The following is a 21,607-nucleotide window of genomic DNA, read 5'->3' on the forward strand; positions in this document are numbered from 1 at the left end:
AAACGGTTAGGTTAGGCTATATAACTTTAACTTGACGTTATTTGTTTTATATTAGAAACGCATTAAAGTTATTTTTGAAATGTTTATTTCTTTAATACATATTAGAAAAAACATTTGTATATATTTATTCTTCACGTATATTTCAGTCGTTACGGTAACCGGATCTTCTCGCCGTTGCCATGGGAGACGCGGCAGCGCTCGTAGTGCACTGCTGTGGCTCGCGATCAGCTCAAGTCAGAAACTCTCCGTTACAATCACGGGAAATCAGGATGATTTTACTATTCAGACGGATGATTCCACGATTCATACGGAATTAAAGGAGGTGAAGTCTGGGTTTCGACTTGCACAGGTTTAAAGGTGTGTAAACGTTTGGTTAGCAGTTAGCCTTTTTAGCTGGTTAAATCTCTTGTTCATCAGCTGTTTATGACTTTGGTTTGAAGTAGTTTTGCTTTTAGAAGTGTTGAATGCATTTTATATGTTGCCGTCGAGTTTAATTGCACTTAACTTAATCTGTTGATATTATTAATGTGTCCAAAATCAGATACAGAAACATTCGACATGATAGATAACGTTAATCACGAGAGATTCCTGAGTTCACACAGGACCTCAGTGAACTCATCCAGTGAAACAACCGCTAATCTCGTGCCTTCTGTTCTGTCATTATGCACAATCTAATTAATTCATTAGGAGCGATGCTTCATACTGTCGATATTTCATGGTGAACGTCAGGAGTGTTGAGAGAAGCTGGTTAATCTCTTTGTTTAGGCTGTATGGAGTTTTGAATCAGACGGAGATTAGAGATGCCCAGAGCGTCTCATCTCCTCCTGCACTCAGTGAAATTAACCCGTAATCCCCTCAGTGACCTGCTGCTCTTCCTGTGTAACACCTTGGATAACACGCGCTGAAGGACTCTGACTCACGGCCCAGTCCACACACGAGGCCAGTGTGACAGCGGTCCAGCTCGCTTACTCCACAGGTGAGCAGACAAACATTCAGCAGATAGATAGATAGATATGCAACATGATAGAGAGATAGATATTTAACAGATGGATCATTCAAAATAGACATTCAACATACGTATTTTATCTATCTATTTCATATTTTCTATCTAGAACATAGACAGTAGAAATAGATAGACATTCAACATGATAAATATTTTAGATAGACAGACATTCAACATGATAGATAGATAGACATTCAATATGATAGATGGACAGACAGACAGACAGATAGACATTCAACGATAGATAGATAGATAGACAGACAGATAGACATTCAACATGATAGATAGATAGACATTCAATATGATAGATGGACAGATAGACATTCAACGATAGATAGATAGATAGACAGACAGATAGACATTCAACATGATAGATAGATAGACATTCAACATAGATATATAGATAGACAGACCGATAGACATTCAACGATAGACAGATAGACAGACAGATAGACATTCAACATGATAGATAGAGAGAGAGATATTTAACAGACGGATCATTTAAAATAGACATTCAACATAATAGATAGATAGACATTCAACATAGATATATAGATAGACAGACCGATAGACATTCAACGATAGATAGATAGACAGACAGATAGACATTCAACATGATAGATAGATAGATAGATAGATAGATAGACAGACAGACATTCAACATGATAGATAGACATTCAGCATGATAGATAGATAGACATTCAACATGATAGATGGACAGACAGATAGACATTCAACATGATAGATAGATAGACATTCAACATAGATATATAGATAGACAGATAGACATTCAACGATAGATAGATAGTCAAACAGATAGACATTCAACACGATAGATAGATAGATAGATAGATAGACATTCAACATAGGTAGACAGACAGATAGACATTCAACATGATAGATAGATAGACAGACAGACAGACATTCAACATGATAGATAGAGAGAGAGATATTTAACAGACGGATCATTTAAAATAGACATTCAACATGATAGACAGATAGACATTCAACATAGATATATAGATAGACAGACCGATAGACATTCAACGATAGATAGATAGACAGACAGATAGACATTCAACATGATAGATAGATAGATAGACAGACAGACATTCAACATGATAGATAGATAGACATTCAACATGATAGATGGACAGACAGATAGACATTCAACATGATAGATAGATAGACATTCAACATAGATATATAGATAGACATTCAACGATAGATAGATAGTCAGACAGATAGACATTCAACACGATAGATAGATAGATAGATAGATAGATAGATAGATAGATAGATAGATAGACATTCAACATAGGTAGACAGACAGATAGACATTCAACATGATAGATAGATAGATAGACAGACAGACATTCAACATGATAGATAGAGAGAGAGAGATATTTAACAGACGGATCATTTAAAATAGACATTCAACATGATAGACAGATAGACATTCAACATAGATAGATGGACAGACAGATAGACATTCAACATAGATATATAGATAGATATACAGATAGACATTCAACGATAGATAGATAGTCAGACAGATAGACATTCAACACGATAGATAGACATTCAACATAGATAGACAGACAGACAGATAGACATTCAACATGATAGACAGATAGACATTCAACATAGATAGATATAGACAGACAGATAGACATTCAAAATGGATAGATAGATATTCAACATGGATAGATAGATAGACAGATAGACATTCAACATAGATAGACATTCAACACCATAGGTAGACAGATAGACATTCAACATGATAGATATGTATTTCATCTTTCATATTTAGATAGATAGATAGATAGAAATTCAACATAGATAGACAGACAGATAGACATTCAACATGATAGACAGAGAGATAGAGATATTTAACAGACGGATCATTTAAAATAGACATTCAACATGATAGATATGTATTTCATCTTTCATATTTCTATTTTCTATCTAGAACATAGACAGTAGAAATAGATAGACATTTAACAGATAGATAGACAAACAGATAGACATTCAACATGATAGATAGATAGACAGACAGATAGACATTCAACATGATAGATATGTATTTTATCTATTTCATATTTTTATTTTCTATATAGAACACAGACAGTAGAAATAGACATTCAACAGATAGATAGATAGATAGATAGACATTCATCATAATAGCTATATATTTTAGATACAGGCATTCAGCAGATGGATAGACAGACAGACAGACAGACATTCAGCAGATAGACAGATAGATATTTGATACATAGATATCTTGCTAGATAGAAGAGGTTTTTCTGATGTGATTTTATCTTCTCCACAATCCATTCAGGAGGAACATCTCAACACGCTCTGATAAGGATTTCAGCTCTTCAGGAACATTAATATTCACCCGAGCATCTGAATGTTTACTCGTCACAGTATCCAGCATGGCTGACGCCAGGATTAAACAGCCGGTGGAACAACTCCAGGAATTATCTTCGCTGTGCTTTGGTTTTTCATGGAGTAGCAGGAAGTGAGATGGAATTTCCTCCATATAATCACGGCAAGATGATCTCCACGTCAGACGTCTGCTGAAGAGTTTCATATGGCGGAGGGCCGTGGAGTTGTTTTCTAGTATATTCCGGATCGTTGCAGATATGCTCCAGACCAATAACTACTCGCTGGTGCTGCTGATCCAGCTGGCACTGCTGACCTTTGACCTGTTCGTCAACTCCTTCAGTGAACTGCTGCGGGCCGCACCGGTCATACAGCTCGTGCTCTTCATGTAAGTACATTACAGATTTCACAAGTCACATTATTTATAGCATCAATCTGATTTTTTCAATATTAAAGGCAGAAAGTCTTTAGAAAATAAGCACTTTTTTGCCATATTTTCAAAATACTATATAGACACATTTTTTTCTAGAACAAGTATGCAAAAGTTTAGCAATGTCATGGGTTTGATTCCCAGATGAACTGATAAAATGTAAAACTTGAATGCAATGCAAGATGCTTTGAATCAAATGTTTTCTAACATCATATCGGTTATCTGTCTCGTTTCCGCAGAATCCAGGACATCGGCATCCTGTTTAACGTGATCATCATTCTTCTCATGATGTTCAACACATACGTGTTCCAGGTGGGGCTGGTGTCGCTGTTACTGGAGAGATTCCGAGCGCTGCTGATTCTGTCTGCACTCTACCTGACTCTCAGCATCTGCTTTCACTGCTGGGTCATGGTGTGTACACACACACACACACACACACACTGATTATTACTAGATCCTACATGGAATCTGTGAGCACAGAAAGTCATTTGTAAAGTTATATTAATTCCTTACCACGTTTAAATCTATTCTGCTGCACTTTTGCAGAAATTGTAATTGTATAATATTTAAATTAAAACTAAAATAAAATAATTTTTAAAAATTGAATTTCATTTTATTTTTAAACCCATTCTGATGATTTATTTTCTTAACAGAAAATTATTATAGTATAATATATGATGAAAAATAAATCTCTGATTATATTTCTAAAATACCCTCGTTTTCCTTCATTCTGTTCATTTCATGTGTTTAAATTTTTGTAGAAAATTGTTATTGTATTATTATTGTATAATAAGAAATAAAATGGGAAAAAATTAATAGCTTCTGTCATTCGTGAAATTTTGTAAATTCCTCACCATGCTTAAATCGGTTCTGCTGAAATTTTGCAGAAAATTATTATTGGATATTATTTTAATAAAATTAAAAGTTAAAGTTAATTTTCACTGTTTAAATCCATTTTGCTGAAATTTTGCGTAAAATTATGTTTGTATAATATATCAATTAAAAATTATTTAGACTGTACAAAATTGACTTTGCAGAAAATTATTAATCTATAATATCTAAAATAAACATTCAATTAAAAAAGATTAACATTGCACTCAAAATTCTATCCATATTTGTATTTCTAGAATTCTAATTTTCCCTCATTCTGTTCATTTCCTGTCAGAACCTGAGGTGGATGGAGTCCAATCGTTTCGTGTGGACGGACGGTCTGCAGGTTCTCTTTGTGTTCCAGAGACTGGGTAAGCCGGCCGTAAGACGTTAGCCAAACCCGAATTGGATTTCACATGAGGGTCACTGTCAATCTCGCCAAGAACTTCTCAATCCCTTACTACATGTTTGGAGATACAGGCCTAACCTTTCTCTTTCATGACACTAAAGCTGTTGTAGAGGTGTGATCAAACCAGAGGCACAATTTTCTTCCAATCAGACAGTTAATCGCTCTTCAGTATTGAGCAGTTTTGCTGTTTCCATAGAAGTTAACCACTGCCTGTTGATGGTTTTGTGTCTCCCCAGCTGCGGTGTTGTATTACTACTTCTACAAACGCACAACCGAGTATCTGGGAGACCCCAGACTTTACGAAGATTCCCCGTGGCTCCGTGACGCTTTCGCTAGAGCGCGACAGTGAAATGAAAGGCCTGGAAACCAACACAAAATGGTGCACGGGGGACGTTAATGTTGTGCAATACAACACACAACCAAAGCATTTCAAAAACAAAACAGATGGACTCATTCAGAGCCCCGCCACCTTAAAAAAAACTTCTGAATTGTAGGAAAGAGCCAAGATGGCTTCCATGGAGCACACTGGCGACTGGAGAGATCTCATTTTCTGTTTTTAATGACTGAGAAGCGCAACGAGAAATAAAGCATCATGAAACCTGACGTCTGAATGTCTCTAAACACATCTTATTACAGTAGTACAAATGATCTTACTGCCCGCACCAGGTGTAAAGCTACAATTATCATAAATTGCTTCTTACGTGTTGGTTGCGTAGACATCTTGTTGTGTGACGTAGTACGTACTAAAATGTCTTTTTATATGGTCTTGGATCATTGCTTGAGCAGCGTTTGATCGTACAGTTGAACTACGAGAGATTTCGTTCACTCCGGTTTGCCTTTGAAACGACGAGTGGAATTTGGTCTCAAGGAATCGTGTGAATTTTTGTTTATTGTGCCCATTTTTTTAAAACATTTTGTTTGTAATATTTTCATAAACAAGTGACACACGTCCGGTATATTTTCAGTAAATTGTCGACGGAGCATCAACAAAGTGCCTCACTCTTCACCCAACACTACACAAAGTGAGTAAACAGCAGAGCGTCAGTGCACTTGTTATGCCGAAATCGAGATCGTATTTTTCTGTCATTAATGTTGTACTAATAAACATTTTCCATTGGCCTGATTTGTATCTTTAAAGCTTAATTTCTCCTATTTATTGCAAACATAAGTGTTCTTTAAGGAATAGTTCAACCAAAAATGAAAATTTACTTGCCCTCAGGCCGTCCCAAGATTTTGTACGGACTGGAATGGTGTGGATTACTTCTGGAATATTTTTATGTTTTTATCAGCTGTTTGGACTCTCATTCTGACGGCACCCATTCACTGCAGAGGATACATTGCTGAGCAAGTGTTGGAATGCTACATTTCTCCAAATCTACATCTTGGATGGCCTGAGGGAGAATACATTTTTAACTAATTTGTGACCCCGGACCACAAAACCATTCATAAGCAGCATGGGTATATTTGTAGCAGTAGCCAAAAATAAGTTGTATGGGTCAAAATTATAAATTTTTCTTGTATGCCAAAAATCATTAGGATATTAAGGAAAGTTCCATTTTCCATGAAGATCTTTTGTTTTTGTCCCCATTTTAAATGAGCTGAACTCAAAGATCTAAGACTTTTTCTATGTACACCAAAAGGCCTATTTTTCTCAAATATTGTTCACAAATCTGTCTAAATCTGTGTTAGTGAGCACTTCTTTGCCGAGATAATCCATCCACCTCACAGGTGTGGCATATCAAGATGCTGATTAGACAGCATGATTATTGCACAGGTGTGCCTTAGGCTGGCCACAATAAAAGGCCACTCTAAAATCTGCAGTTATCACACAGCACAATACCACAGATGTCGCAAGTTTGGAGGGAGCGTGCCATTGGCATGCTGACTGCAGGAATGTCCACCAGAGCTGTTGCCCGTGAATTGAATGTTCATTTCTCTACCATAAGCCGTCTCAAAAGGTGTTTCAGAGAATTTGGAGACCAGCCACCCGGACAGCTGCTGCAAAAATCGGTCTCAGGGAAGCTCATCTGCATGCTCGTCGTCCTCATCGGGGTCTCGACCTGACTGCAGTTCGCCGTCGTAACCGACTTGAGTGGGCAAATGCCCACCTTCGATGGCGTCTGGCACTTAGGAGAGGTGTTCTCTTCACGGATGAATCCCGGTTTTCACTGTACAGGGCAGATGGCAGACAGCGTGTATGGCGTCGTGTGGGTGAGCGGTTTGCTGATGTCAGCGTTGTGGATCGAGTGGCCCATGCTGGTGGTGGGGTTATGGTATGGGCAAGCGTATGTTATGGACAACGAACACAGGTGCATTTTATTGATGGCATTTTGAATGCACAGAGATACCGTGACGAGATCCTGAGGCCCATTGTTGTGCCATTCATCCTCCATCACCTCATGTTGCAGCATGATAATGCACGGCCCCATGTTGCAAGGATCTGTACACAATTCCTGGAAGCTGAAAACATCCCAGTTCTTGCACGGCCAGCATACTCACCGGACATGTCACCCATTGAGCATGTTTGGGATGCTCTGGATCGGAGTATACGACAGCGTGTTCCAGTTCCTGCCAATATCCAGCAACTTCACACAGCCATTGAAGAGGAGTGGACCAACATCCCACAGGCCACAATCAACAACCTGATCAACTCTATGCGAAGGAGATGTGTTGCACTGCGTGAGGCAAATGATGCTCACACCAGATCCTGACTGGTTTTTGGACCCCCCCCCAATACAGTAAAACTCCACATTGTAGAGAAGCCTTTTATTGTGGCCAGCCTAAGGCACACCTGTGCAATAATCATGCTGTCTAATCAGCATATTGATATGCCAGGTGGAGTATCTCGGCAAAGGAGAAGTGCTAACTAACACAGATTTAGACAGATTTGTGAACAATAATTGAGAGAAACAGGCCTTTTGTATACATAGAAAAAGTCTTAGATCTTTGAGTTCAGCTCATGAAAAATGGGGGCAAAAACAAAAGTGTTGCGTTTATAATTTTGTTCAGTGTATATCAAAACTTCAGTTTTGATTAGTAATATGCATTGCTAAGGACTTTATTTGGACAACTTTAAAGGCGATTTTCTCAATATTTCGATTTTTTTTGCACCCTCAGATTCCAGATATTCAAATAGTTGTATATATTGTATATAGTTGCATCAGCCAAATATTGTCCTATCATAACAAACCATACATCAATGGAAAGCTTATTTATTCAGCTTCGAAAAATTGACACTTAAGACTGGTTTTGTCATCCAGGGTCACATTTTAATTTTTTCATGAACTATTCCTTTTAGTCTCCTGAGCATTTCTCCAAATCTGATCTGATTAACTATTTTTTGGGTGAACTGTTTCTTTCAGTCGTCATGGCACATGTCTGTAGTCACTTTATCTCTGAGACAGGCGACGATCTCCACGCTGACAGACTGTTCTATTCTGATCAGTCAGATTAAGCTTGGATTGGGGTTTTACGCTCCACAAACAGCCCGCAGGACACAAATAGCATGCTATGTTTTCAAATACCCAGCCAACTCACTCCTCACATCGTGTGAGGATGAACGTAAGGAACATAACATGACATTAACAGGAAACCGTACAAGACACGGAATAGTTCACCCAAAAATTAAAATTCTGAAATGCACTCACCCTCAGGTCATCCAAGATGTAGATGGGTTTGTTTCTTCATTAGAACAGATTTGGAGAAATGTAGCATTACATCACTTGCTCACCAATGGATCCTCTGCAGTGAATGGGTGCCGTCAGAATGAGAGTCCACACAACTGATAAAAACATAACAATAATCCACACCACTCCAGTCCATCTGTTAACATCTTGTGAAGAAAAAAACTGTTTGTAGTAAACAAATGAATTACTAATAATTAATCAGATGAAGCACTGTTGAAGTTCTGCTTGATATTATGCTGTGTGAAAAATAATGACTGACTGTATATTTTTTCTACGATTGCTATTAATTTTAACAATAGTATTTTAATTATATAATATTCTATTGCTTAGGATTAAATGCATGGAATATTTTTAATGTGAATGAAATATACATTTATTTAGCAAATACTTTTATACAGAGTGAATTACAAAGGAAGTTAAACATGAAAATGTCTAAATATAGAGATTTAAATAAGGAAAATAATTCTCAAGAATGAAAACATCTCTAACAGTGGACACACGAAAACACAAATGAAAACCAAGAATCATTTTTGATTTTTTAAACAAAAACTGTTTTTATTTGTGAAATATTAACCCACAATCCCGCCCATCACGCCAGTGCAAACTCCATCCAAAATCCCAGTGCTTCTGAAGTCTCAGAAAAAATGTTCTGATCACCTTGGAATGTTTTCCTGTAGCCCATGTCATTTCCACAACCTGATGAACACAAATACAACAGATTTTCATGGCCAGCCTGGAAGATTCAGGGACTGTAAATACTGTAATTTTAAGGATAATATACACGATACTGCCAAAAGTATTGGGTCACACCCTTCTAATGAACAGGTTTGACTACTTCAGTAATTTCCGTGAGTACAAATCTTAATGTTTAGCATATAATGATATTCTAGGGAATTGTGTGCTTAGCAACAGTTTGGACAGGACCCTTTTCTAATCTAACATGACAATGCCTCTGTGTATAAGGCAAGGTTCAAAAAGAAATGATTGATTGAGTCAGTGTGGAAGAACTGGTCTGCAGAAAGCCAAGTCCTGATCCAAGCTGAACAGCTCTGGTGTGACTTTAAAAGGCTAATCCCAGCTGAATGCAGACCTTGAGTTAAAAACTCATCAACAAACACCAATGACTTGTACATACACTATATGGACAAACGTATTGGGACACCCCCTTCTTTAGAACAGAAAAAGGCACTTCCAAAACTGTGGCAACAAAGATGGAAACATAATTCATGCATTTAAAAATTGTATTTCCATCTCTGTTGCAACAGTTTTGGAAGTGTCTAAAATGACTGTACCCATATGTACAAGTCATTGGTGTTTGGTGATGGGTTTTTGGCTCAAGATCTGCATTTAAAGTCACACCAGAGGTGTTCAGCTTGGATCAGGACTTGGCTTTCTGCAGACCAGTTCTTCCACACTGACTCAATCAATCATTTCTTTTTGAACCTTGCCTTATACACAGAGGCATTGTCATGTTAGAATAGAAAAGGGTCCTGTCCAAACTGTTGCTTTAAAATTAGAAGCACACAATTCCCTAGAATATCATTATATGCTTAAACATTAAGATTTGTGCTCATGGACATTACTAAAGTAGTCAAACCTGTTCATTAGAAGGGGGTGTCCCAACACTTTTAGCAGTATCGTGTATAAACCGCTGAAGCAGACCAGTGTTATTATAGTTGACTAAAACCATAAAAAACGTAAAACTTAAAATATAATAAACTTAAATATATATAAACACTCCTTAAACGTTTTATTCCAAGGCAACATTTTTCATTGAAATTGATGTATTTAAACTAAAACTGAAATAAAAATGAATGAAAATCATATAGAAATAATAATAAAAATGACAAAACAACAAAATGACCAAATCTTTAACTAAAATTAAAATTAAAAAGAACTAATTCAAAATATTAATAAAAACTGTAATATTTAGAAGCTTGTTTCCACTGCGGAATAAAAAAATAAAAAGGTAATAGTGACTTTTTTTCTTACATTAAAATAAACTCAAAACCATTAAAAAAAATTGTTGCTCGAAATAAATAAACTGAAATAAAATACTAAAAAACATTTTATTCCTAGGCAACATTGCATTTTCATTACATTTAACTTTATTTACTAAAATAAACAAATGTAACTCTTTATTTAAAATTAAAATTAAAAAAAATAAAATTCTAAATATTAACCGAAACGGTAATAGTTGGAAGTCCGTAATTGTGACTTTATTGCAATTTTGAGGGTTTTTTTCCCCATAGAATTAGTTTTTCATCTCAAAATTCTTGTTTGTTTGTTTTGTTTCTGACATGGAATAAAAAATAAAAAAGGTAATTGCAGCACTTTTATCTCACAATTCTGACTAAAGACACTCACTTTCAGACATAAATGCCGACCCACAGTAAGAGGAACAGAACGCCGAAGCCCATGAAGAGCGACGCCACCAGAGAAATGAGCAGCTCTTTGTACAGATCTCGCGTGTACTTCGTGGATGTTACTTCGTATCTGAGAGAGAGTCAAGGATGCAAATATACAAACATCTTTCTGGCTGAAATTCACAATCTGTGAATAGTGAAGGATACACAAAGAACCAGGCGGTGAAGAACATGCCGATGGCCAGCAGCACTACAGTGAGGTGAGGAAACACGGCCGGGTTCACCGGACTGGTGTATCTCGTCATGGCTTCCAACTCCTGCACAGACAATCAGTCACTTACACATCAGACATCTGAAGATGTTCAACATCATGCAAAAACAGAATAAACTAGAGTAACAACACAAACAGTACATAAAGAGGTATGAAAGTATAAGATCCATATCAGCTGAACTGACATTAGTTTTCCAGTGCGGATTAAAATTACCTCATTTTTAAACAGAAAAATTCTGAACAGAAATGTGGATTAAACTTTAACAAAATAGCTGATAGATATACGTGACCCTGGAGCACAAAACCAGTCTTAAGTCGCTGGGGTATATTTGCAGCAATAGCCAAAAATACACTGTATGGGTCAAAATTATCAATTTTTCTTTTATGCCAAAAATCATTAGGATATTAAGTAAAGATCATGTTCCATGAAGATATTTTGTACATTTCTTACAGTAAATATATCAAATCTTCATTTTTGATTAGTAATATGCATTGCTAAGAACTTCATTTGGACAACTTTAAAGGCATTTGGATTTTTTTGCACCCTCAGATTCTCAAATAGTTGTATCTCAGCCAATTATTGTATAAATCTCAATTTCAAAATTGACACTTATGAGTGGTTTTGTGGCGCAGGGTCACAAATGTGAAACCTGACACTTACTAAATGAATAGTGCAACCTAGATGTAAACACTTCTCGCTGCATAACATCTATTACAAGTTCACATGAATCTTATACACATACATATTTATGACTAAATATGCATATTATATTTTGTATAACGTCATTATCTGTCTGTAGTGCAAAAAAAGCTTCAGCAGATCACAGACTCCTGACTGTAGCTAACAGCTAAAGCTACCAACTGCTGCAATGTAACAAGACGAGCGATTCAAGAAAATACTAGACGCGTTATTTACAGTTTCAATTCCTTTCTGGACTCTCTGACGTTTAAGAAATATAATAATTTGCTGTAAAATCATGCGTAATTTACCATCGTGTGACAGGTAAAGGCAGAATCTGTCCGACCGGAAGAAGAGCTACAGCCACGTAAGTGAAGAGTGACCGGAAGAGGAGTGACTGGCAGCACAATACAAAATAAAAGTCCCAACGCTCCAGAAATAGATAGATAGATAGTTTTCTGAGAAATTTGTATTTTCAATATGGCTGTCACACACAAGGAAGAATTTAAATTTAGTATCCAGAAAAATATTTATTTAATTTATGCATCATGCTTGCATGCATTTTTATTATGACATCAGTACACATACATGTCAAAAAAAGTGAGACAAATTATGCAGATGAACTAAAAATAACGATTATGTATCAATATACAACAGAGGCTTTCAGAAAGCTCAGATAAAGCAATGAAAATGAGAAAATGTAACAAACACAATAGTGAATCACCAGTTTTTAATATTTTAATTCTTACTGGGCTTTAAGCCATAAAGATAAACATAACAAGACAGACAACTGAGAAAAACTTTTTTTTTTGTCCTTTGGTGGTATAATCATTTCTTTTTTTTTTGTAATTTTATACCACAGTCATTGATAAACAGGGAATGATGTTTCACCCCACTTAAAACAAGTTATTTAAAAATGTTACAAATAAAAAATGTAATGTTTTTAATCAATTACGATTAACAGATCATAAATGTAGTAAAATTATATTATAAAAACGAATTTAATGATGAGTAAAAAGAACAGAAATAAAAGATGTTGTTGTACATAATGAAAGATATGAGTTATAACATAATAAAAACCAAACAGAATTCTCACAAGAACATTTAAAAGACATTTTATATATTACAGAGTATTTAAACAGTTTTAGATGTCACAGAAACATTAGAAAAACATATTTACAGTGCATAGTTTGGAAGTGCTTCCACAAGAGGCTGGTTTATTCATGACAGAATATGTGATATTCCCAATGATTTTTAAAAAATAACCATATATTAGATTTCAAAAGATCATCCCAAATGTTTTATACTCAGAATCAGTATCATGCATTATTATGGCATTATGGAAATTGTAATTTTAGTGCACAACATTTTCAGTCAACACTTTCTTGGTTCTCTTCATGATTTGACCATGACTAACATAATCACACATCACCCAGCCTTACAAAGACTACATTATGGCTTTCCTTATTACCTTAAAATATTCAAACAATATCTAGAACATTAAAATGTTACGTGTACAAAGATAAGAAACAAACAGAGACAAAAGGACTCTATGGTGTTGAAATTTACATAGTGCTGGATTACATGAAATACAATAAATCTGGTCATTTTTCTTCTTGACAAACAAAATAAAAAAGGGCGAGGGGGCAATTAGAATGAATCTACTGAGTTCTGCTTAATAACACTGAAAATTTGGGACATTGTCTGACAAATTCTCTGATCAAAAGTGATGTTTCAACTGTTTAGACAATAATGTTCAGATGAAACTGTACAAGAATATACTGCATATATACCGCTCAAAAGATTTATTTTGAACACAATCATTGGTTATGGCTAATATAAAGTATAGCATGCGAATAGCAGCATACTAAAGTTAGAACAATGCATTAAAAATTGAAAGAATATACAGTGTAAAAGAAGAAAAGGGAAAGAAATAAGTGACAAAGTAACCAAAGTACCGTAGTAAAACTCAATATGAAGTGTTTAAAATGGCGATAATGATCCAGTGTTTTTGCCACAGCGTTTGACTTGTGATTGCTGTTGGTTCCAGTGTGAAGTCTATCCAGTTTTTAAAAGAAATCCAGTGCTTTTATTTACAGTTCTTTCTTGAGATGAGCTGATATCTTTACCTCTGTAACTTCTTTCATGCTATACTTTCTACACTGCTTACTTTATACCTGTATCTTAACTGTTTCTCTCCAGTGGACGCGACAGCAGAAACGTAGAGACCCTGCATGTTTATTATTGCTAAAATCCTCCATAGTGTTTGACAGCAGTTATGGGAAGTTTAACAAAACATGAGGCAAACAACCTGATTTGCATATCATTATTAATGAGCTGGTGCAGTTAAAGCCATTTCCAGTGTATAAATAGTCAGTGGTCAAGAAAAAAATATATATATACAGCTAGTCTATTATAAAGACTGCTGTTTAAAACTGACATAAGAACGCGGAAGAATGGTCCTAGCTAAGGAAGAAGAAGATTTGGAGAAATTATTAGCATTGACCATCAGAATGAGAGTCCAAACAGCTGATAAAAACATCACAATAATCCACAAGTAATCCACACCACTTTCTGAAGCCAAAGGCTGCATGTTTGTAAGAAACAAATCCATCAAGACATTTTAACTTTAAATAGTTACTTCTGACCAAAATATGAGTCCATAATTCATAATGACGCTTCCTCCTCTGTTTGTCCTCTCACATCAAAATCCATCAGTATATTTGTTTAGAGTTGTTTTGGACTGTTTTTTCTTGTAAATGGTGTTTGATTGATGCATATTTCTCGCCTGATTCAAACTAGATGACTTTTTCACTGGAGGAAGTGCTATTATGGATTATGGACTCATATTTTGGCCAGAAGTAACGGTTTGAAGTTAAAAATGCCTTTATGATAGATTTGTTTCTTACAAACACACAGCTTTTCGCTTCACAAGACTGACGGACTGGAGTGGTGTGGATTATTGTGATGTTTTTATCAGCTGTTTGGACACTCATTCTGACGGCACCCATTCACTGCAGAGGATCCATCCAAGTGATGTAATGCGACATTTCTCCAAATCTGATGAAGAAACAAACTCATCTACATCTTGGATGGCCTGATAGAGTGTACATTTTTAGCAAAATTTCATTTTTGGGTGAAATATTGTTTTAAAATTCATTAAACTGTTGACATATTAACAAATCCAGTTTAACGACATTTAAAGGAAAATAAAATAATGTGCACTGATGAATCATGTACAAAAATGTGTTTTAAGAAAGTAAATAAGGTCCTTTTTGATTTCTTGTAACAGTCAATTTTACATTAAGATAGCGAGAAAAGACAACAGAACATGAGCTCCACCCAACAGTCTCTCACTGGTACCTGTTTATATTGTATCTTGGCAAATCAAAAGACATTTTAATAAGTGAATGCATATGTGTGTGTGTGTGTGTGTGTGTGCAAGAGTGTATACAAGTAGTAATATATAATCAAGGTTAAGGCTAAGTAATCTCGGAATTTTTTTTTTTCTTTTCTTTTCGCTTTGGACAAATACGCGATGAAACAAACAGTTAAGACGTCTTTATCAGCTCACCCAGATAAAACAGTCTTTGAATCTGGGGCGGCGATACGAGTGGACACATAAGTTGAAGCTGAATAGCATGACACTGCTTAGCATGTGGCTTGAATGAGGAAACTGTACTCAGAGCACCGCGAGGACACAACGCCATCTTCACTGCTACATCCCATTTGACTCTGTAAACAAAAAGGTTAAATGGTTAACTTACCCATCACACTGAAACAGAGTCTTAACCATGCACAATAAAAATGCATGACAGATCATTTCAGAACTGGGAAGTCTGATTCATTTTTGTGAACTGATTCTTTTGCACAGTTCATGTGAATCAAGCAGTTCAAAAGTATTCAGACACACTGAAAGAGCAAGAGATGAACCATCATGTGTGAAGTTCACTCACTGAATGTGACACTCTGAAATGGTAGGTGATCTCTTGAAAAGGCATAACAGGAAGTGACCACAGGTGGCTGGTCCCCTGTCAGAAAAGAAGTTTGCATGTGACAACCGAAGCATATTTATAGAGTGACATTCTCAGTTACTGCAGGAGCAACAACATATAAACTGGGGCAACAATCTCACCGCTGTATAATTGCTCCGCTCTAGTGAGACGGAAGCTTCTGGGTGATTTGGACAGAGTCGCCCCCTGGTGGCTCCACACTGCCACACCCACACCTCCTCAGAGGAGCTTAAAGGACAACAAGAGATCTGGATGAGTCAGAAGTGTATCAAGGGTGATTCTAGGGTCAGAGGATATTCGGGATTATCCCAGACATCTGTGGATGTGTCTGAGGACATCCATTGATGAAATACTGAAATATGACACACTGCAAAACACTTTAAAGGAATAGTTCATCCAAACCTGAACATTTTATGAAAATGTACTCACCCTACATCATTTTAGATGTAGATGAGTTTGTTTCCTTATCAGAACAAGTTTGGAGAAATTTAGCATCACTTGGTCACCAATGGATCCTCTGTAGTGAATGGGTGCCGTCAGAATGTGGAAGTGTGGAAGAAGTGTCATTATGGACTCATATTTTGGCTAGTAGTAACGTTGTGTAAAGTTAAAAACGTCTTAATGATGTATTGTTTCTTACAAACATGCAGCTTTTCACATCGCAAGAGGTTAACTCATGGACTGGAGTGATGTGGAATGCTTGCGGATTATTGTGATGTTTTTATCAGCTGTTTGGACTATCATTCTGGCGGCACCCATTCACTGCAGAGGATCCATTGGTGAGCAAGTGATGTAATGCTACATTTCTGATGAAGAGTGACCTGAAGGATGAGTACATTTTCAGCTTTTTTTTTTTTTTGAGTGATCTATTCCTTTTAAAAACATAAAAACATCTCATCAGTGAGGAGTAATATCTTACAAAGCAAATCTCTCAATATTACCGGAGTAAAAGTGTGTTTATACTCACATCATGTGCAGTGTAATGTAAGACATGGATGAGTTTTTGTCTCCATTTAGAAACACAGTAAAGCTGCAAACGAATAAAACACATCAGCTCAGAAGCCTGAAAACTTCAGTGCTGATAGATAACAGGCCATTATGTGAGATATTATATATATATATATATATATATATATCTGAAGATATTATATCTAAACACACACACACACACACACCTGCAGGTCTCAGATGAGGAACAATCGAGAGTTCTGATCTCCTGATCTATCTCGAGGATGTGAAGTTTGCTCAGACACGCTGGTAGACTTCCATCTGTGTATAAAACAATATATATATATATATATAGAGAGAGAGAGAGAGAGAGAGAGAGAGAGAAATATAATATTAAAGAATATTTTGGTGGTTTTTATCAGTTTTCCATTAGTCCCTTTCAGGTCAAGACAATATTCACAATCCTTACTAGTATTAGTTGGTAAATTTAATTTCATTGAATCAAATGATAACTGATTCAGTGAGTTTCATTTCACTTAAACATATTTATTAGGGCTGTTGCGATTTGTCGTTTTTTTCCACTATTCGATTTTTAAAAATCCTCGCTTTTTTTGCTCGCGTCTGTCATGAATCCGGGTCCACGATGCTCCCTCTCACCACCAGAGGTCACTGTCTCCCGGATTCAATTCCCCAAACTCCACTCACCTCATTATTGTTTAATTTGCCCCAGCTGTGTTCCTGATTGCTTTCCTTTCTTAAGCTCCCTGTGTTTTCTGTTCTGCTCTCGTTCGTCTCACTTTTGTGCCAGGTATGCCTGTTATTGATGTCTGCCCTGTGCCTCGTGTATGTCTTGTTTTCAGTGCTTGTGTTTTCTCTGGCTTTTTCCCCTTCGGGGTGGTTTCAGTTGTGTTTTTGTTTATTTTATAATTTGTTAATAAAGAAGATTCCTTTTGCCAGCATTTGAGTCTTCGTCTCTCCCATCCCGTGACAGCGTCGACTAACCGGCAAAATACCGGAAGTGGCGCATTTCACGGACGAGAATCCATAAAACACATTATTAGACTGTTTTCCAAGGCTGCATGACATAGTAAACCCATTTAAAAATCGTAATTGTGAATTCACAAACTCTACGATTTAATGAAATAATTATATGCGATGCAGTTCTAATACAGTATATGCGCTTTAATTATTTACATGCGTGTAGGTTAAGTACGTGCGTCACACAGCGTCTCCGTTCACAGTAGCTCCACAGAAACTGTTATAATTCACATGTGTGGAGCGTCTCAAACTCCATCTCTGTGTCACGAATCCTGTCCATGGCCTTCTGTTCGCTCACCACCAGAGGTCACCCGCTCACCACATGGACTCTTGCACTACACTAACTGTTGCACTTCACCACGGACTACACTTCCCATCATCCATTGCACCGATGACAACACACACACAGCTGATTGCACTGACTACACAGCTGATTCCCATCACACGCCTTACTTAAGCCATGGACTTCCTCAGTCAGATCGCTGAGTATTGTTTAGCGTTTATCGCAGTCATAGCGGATAGCTTCTTTACGGAGCCACTCCTAGTTTCATAGTCATAGTCATAGTCTTGCCTAGCCTAGCCTGTTTACCTGTGTTTTGTTTCTTGCTTTTGTATTTTTGGATTGCCCTATCGTCTTGCCGTTTGGACTCTGTTTGCCCCTGCCTGGACTATTGCTCGTGCACTCGGATTACCCCTCTTGTCAAGCCCTTTGGACATTGTTCGCCGATCGACCCACGCATGCTCTCGGAATACTCTTGTGTCTTGCCCTCAACATATCTGTTTACTGAACAACATATCTGTTTACTGACCCTCCCTGTGTTTGACTATGTTTCTAAATAAAAGCTTGCACATGGATCCGCACGCCTCACGTCTCATTGGCTCCGTTACACTCTGCATGTTGTTGTGAGTTTGGGTTTATTGTAACGTTCATGTGGGAATGCAACATGCGCCATTTCATCGGATTTGTAAGGTAAATTATTTATAAATCTACACAAACACAGGAGAATACATTTCAAAATAAAAGCTCAAACCCTCACTGAGTTTACACGTTTTGATGTCCACATATACATTTAATTACAGTGGCTATAGCATTTCTGTCCTAAAGAAATGGCCAAATATTAAAGATTAAGTGGACATTTGAATTAAATGTTGCTTGGTCAATATTAAACAAGGATTAGATCACACAGTAATGTGTAAAAACAATCATCAGGCCGTTGGCGCCCCCTGCAGGCCTTTGTTGTGATGCGTAATCTCCATTAGCTCTATTGTTTATAATACATTATGTATTTTAACAGTTTTGTTCAATAAAACCATATGATTTCTTGCTTTTGATACATTATTTGAGCTAATTATCATTGCCTCGATGCTATTATATATGTATTTTAAGTCATTGTAAAGGCTATTGTTCACTTGCATCTATTTTTATTACCACAAAAAAATTAATTATAATTATAGGGCCCTATGAAATACGTTTTATTTCCAAATTCAATTTTTTTCCATTTTAATTTTTCTATACTCTGTTTTAATGTTTAAATTAAATTTTATTTTAATCAAATAAATTTTTTATTAATCAAAAAGCCTGTCTAATTAATTGAGTTTTACAGTTTTATCTTTACCAAATTCTGTTTTCCATTATTTTCTGGATTACATTTTAAGTAAAATTAAATTTTAATAAATCAAAAGCATCTCCAATTAATAGAAAAAAGAAAAAAAAGGTGTCCCCCCCCCCCCAATTATAATTTTATTATTAGTAGACTAGAACACGTGGATATGTTGTCATTCTTACACTATAATACTGAACTTTGATTTCAGTGATTTGGACTACGAGATGGACACTCGCTTCTTGCACTCCATGTTGCACTTTACTTTTCCTTCAAAAAAAGGATTTCATAGAAATTTGGATTTTGTAAGTAAAATTGTTGATTTTTTTGTGGGAAATTAATCATTTAGATTAATCGATAAATTAGTTGATAGATTAATCTAAATATAAATAGTCGTTAGTGGCAGCCCTAATTATGCCATATCTATGTGAAGCATGTTATATATATTAAAACATTTTAGTAAAAATATTTTATCCTCTCGTGTTATATGTATGTAGAAACCCAGAGCTACTGGATATCACAAATTCCTTGTGTGTTTGCACATACTTGGTGAATAAAGCTCATTCTAATCCTGATTCTGAAAGTATATGTAGGTAAAAATAGCTATTTATTATCATGCATTGTTATGTTGATAAATATAACTAACTAGATTGTAACAGCTACTCTGAAAAATCACCCTTTTAAGACATTAAAAAGCAAATACATGTACTGACTGTTTTCAAAGGCAGAATTTACTAATGTTATTAAATATAAAAATTTAATATAATTTAAAATATAAAAAATAAATATTTTCAAAATGTAAACACAATGAAATATAATTTTTAGTTTTAAGAGTAAAATTATTTTAAATGCTACTTTGATAAAACAAAATCACCCTTTTCAAACATTGCAGAGTAAATACATATATTGTCAAAACTATTGTCAAAGGCAGAAAATTGTAATTATAAATATAGATTATAAAAATAAATTATAAAAGCAATGAAATATAATTGAAAATTATTTAATTAAAAATTCAAATAAATTTAAATTTAATGTTTAGTTTTACTTGAAGTTGTTAAGTTTAGATATGAGGTTGGATTAAGGGATCTAAAATATGCTCAAGCAGAATAAGATATTAATATGTGCTTTATAAGTACTAATAAATAGAAAATATGCATGCGAATAAGCAACTAGTTAACAGTAAGAATTAGTCCCTTAATTAAAGTGTTATTATACATTTACATTATATATATATATATATATATATATATATATATGTGTGTGTATATGTATATTAGGGCTGCCAATCGATTAAAATATTTAATTGCGATTAATCACATGATTGTCATGAGTTAACTCGTGATTAATCACAACTTAATCGCACATATTTATTTGTTCTAAATGTACCTTAAATTAATACTTTTCAAGTTTTTAATATTCTAATCAACATAGGCATGGACAAACATGGATGCTTTATGTAAATGTATGTTTATTATTATTGAAACCATAGTCAACATAGAGCATGAAGACTAGACATGTTTCAAAGGTCATAAATGTTTTTCAAAGAACTTGTTCATGTTTATTAGACACACGAAAAAAAAAAAAATACCAGGTTCCCATTACTTCTCTTTCTTTGCACAGGGCAGTTTACTTACACAAACCTGTTTACACTTTTGCTATCCTGATCCTGAAAGTCCTGATAATCGAGCCGTCGTCTGATGAAATCATATACACATCAGATAAAGACAATAGCTGTGCTGTGATTTCGGCTATACTTGCATGTAAAATTAGAGAAGCAACATAATATCTGTGTTTGACTGAAAGCGCTGCTCCTCTCCGCCGCTCGAGAGAGAGAGAGAGAGAGGTATGCGTGCTGGGACAGCAAGACCTCGTGCTCATGCAGCAGTCCCGGCAAGTCTCAGAAAC

General features: G+C 35.7%; 3 protein-coding genes across 10 annotated transcripts in view; 1 reads left to right on the top strand and 2 right to left on the bottom strand.

Annotated features, from left to right (window-relative positions):
- Positions 1 to 165: 165 nt before the first annotated feature.
- Positions 166 to 6,214, top strand: tmem138 (transmembrane protein 138). 2 transcript variants are annotated; one of them, XM_058767474.1, is made up of 6 exons: positions 166 to 357; positions 766 to 976; positions 3,345 to 3,779; positions 4,061 to 4,232; positions 4,987 to 5,062; positions 5,337 to 6,214. In XM_058767474.1, exons 3-6 carry the CDS (start codon positions 3,652 to 3,654, stop codon positions 5,447 to 5,449), a joined length of 489 nt encoding a protein of 162 aa, XP_058623457.1. In that variant the 5' UTR covers positions 166 to 357; positions 766 to 976; positions 3,345 to 3,651; the 3' UTR covers positions 5,450 to 6,214. The 2 variants fall into 2 exon arrangements, with proteins under 2 accessions (XP_058623457.1, XP_058623458.1); XM_058767475.1 differs by having other exon boundaries at positions 860 to 976.
- Positions 6,215 to 9,323: 3,109 nt separating this feature from the next.
- On the bottom strand, positions 9,324 to 12,535 carry tmem258 (transmembrane protein 258). The gene is made up of 4 exons (XM_058767715.1): positions 12,414 to 12,535; positions 11,360 to 11,469; positions 11,154 to 11,282; positions 9,324 to 9,482 (listed from the first exon to the last, which is right to left on the bottom strand). Exons 1-3 carry the CDS (start codon positions 12,414 to 12,416, stop codon positions 11,156 to 11,158), a joined length of 240 nt encoding a protein of 79 aa, XP_058623698.1. The 5' UTR covers positions 12,417 to 12,535; the 3' UTR covers positions 9,324 to 9,482; positions 11,154 to 11,155.
- Positions 12,536 to 12,622: 87 nt separating this feature from the next.
- Positions 12,623 to 21,607, bottom strand: part of myrf (myelin regulatory factor) — a 45,791-nt gene continuing 36,806 nt past the window's right edge. For all 7 annotated transcript variants that reach the window (XM_058767295.1, XM_058767300.1, XM_058767299.1 and 4 more), the window contains 5 exons: positions 17,291 to 17,384; positions 17,083 to 17,145; positions 16,238 to 16,343; positions 16,059 to 16,133; positions 12,623 to 15,837 (listed from right to left, as the gene is read on the bottom strand). In XM_058767295.1, coding sequence (XP_058623278.1) covers positions 15,754 to 15,837; positions 16,059 to 16,133; positions 16,238 to 16,343; positions 17,083 to 17,145; positions 17,291 to 17,384 — 422 coding nt within the window. In that variant the 3' untranslated portion in view covers positions 12,623 to 15,753. The remainder of the gene's footprint in view (positions 15,838 to 16,058; positions 16,134 to 16,237; positions 16,344 to 17,082; positions 17,146 to 17,290; positions 17,385 to 21,607) is intronic.

The sequence above is a fragment of the Onychostoma macrolepis genome, chromosome 25, assembly GCF_012432095.1.
Source record: "Onychostoma macrolepis isolate SWU-2019 chromosome 25, ASM1243209v1, whole genome shotgun sequence".
Lineage (NCBI taxonomy): Eukaryota > Metazoa > Chordata > Actinopteri > Cypriniformes > Cyprinidae > Onychostoma > Onychostoma macrolepis.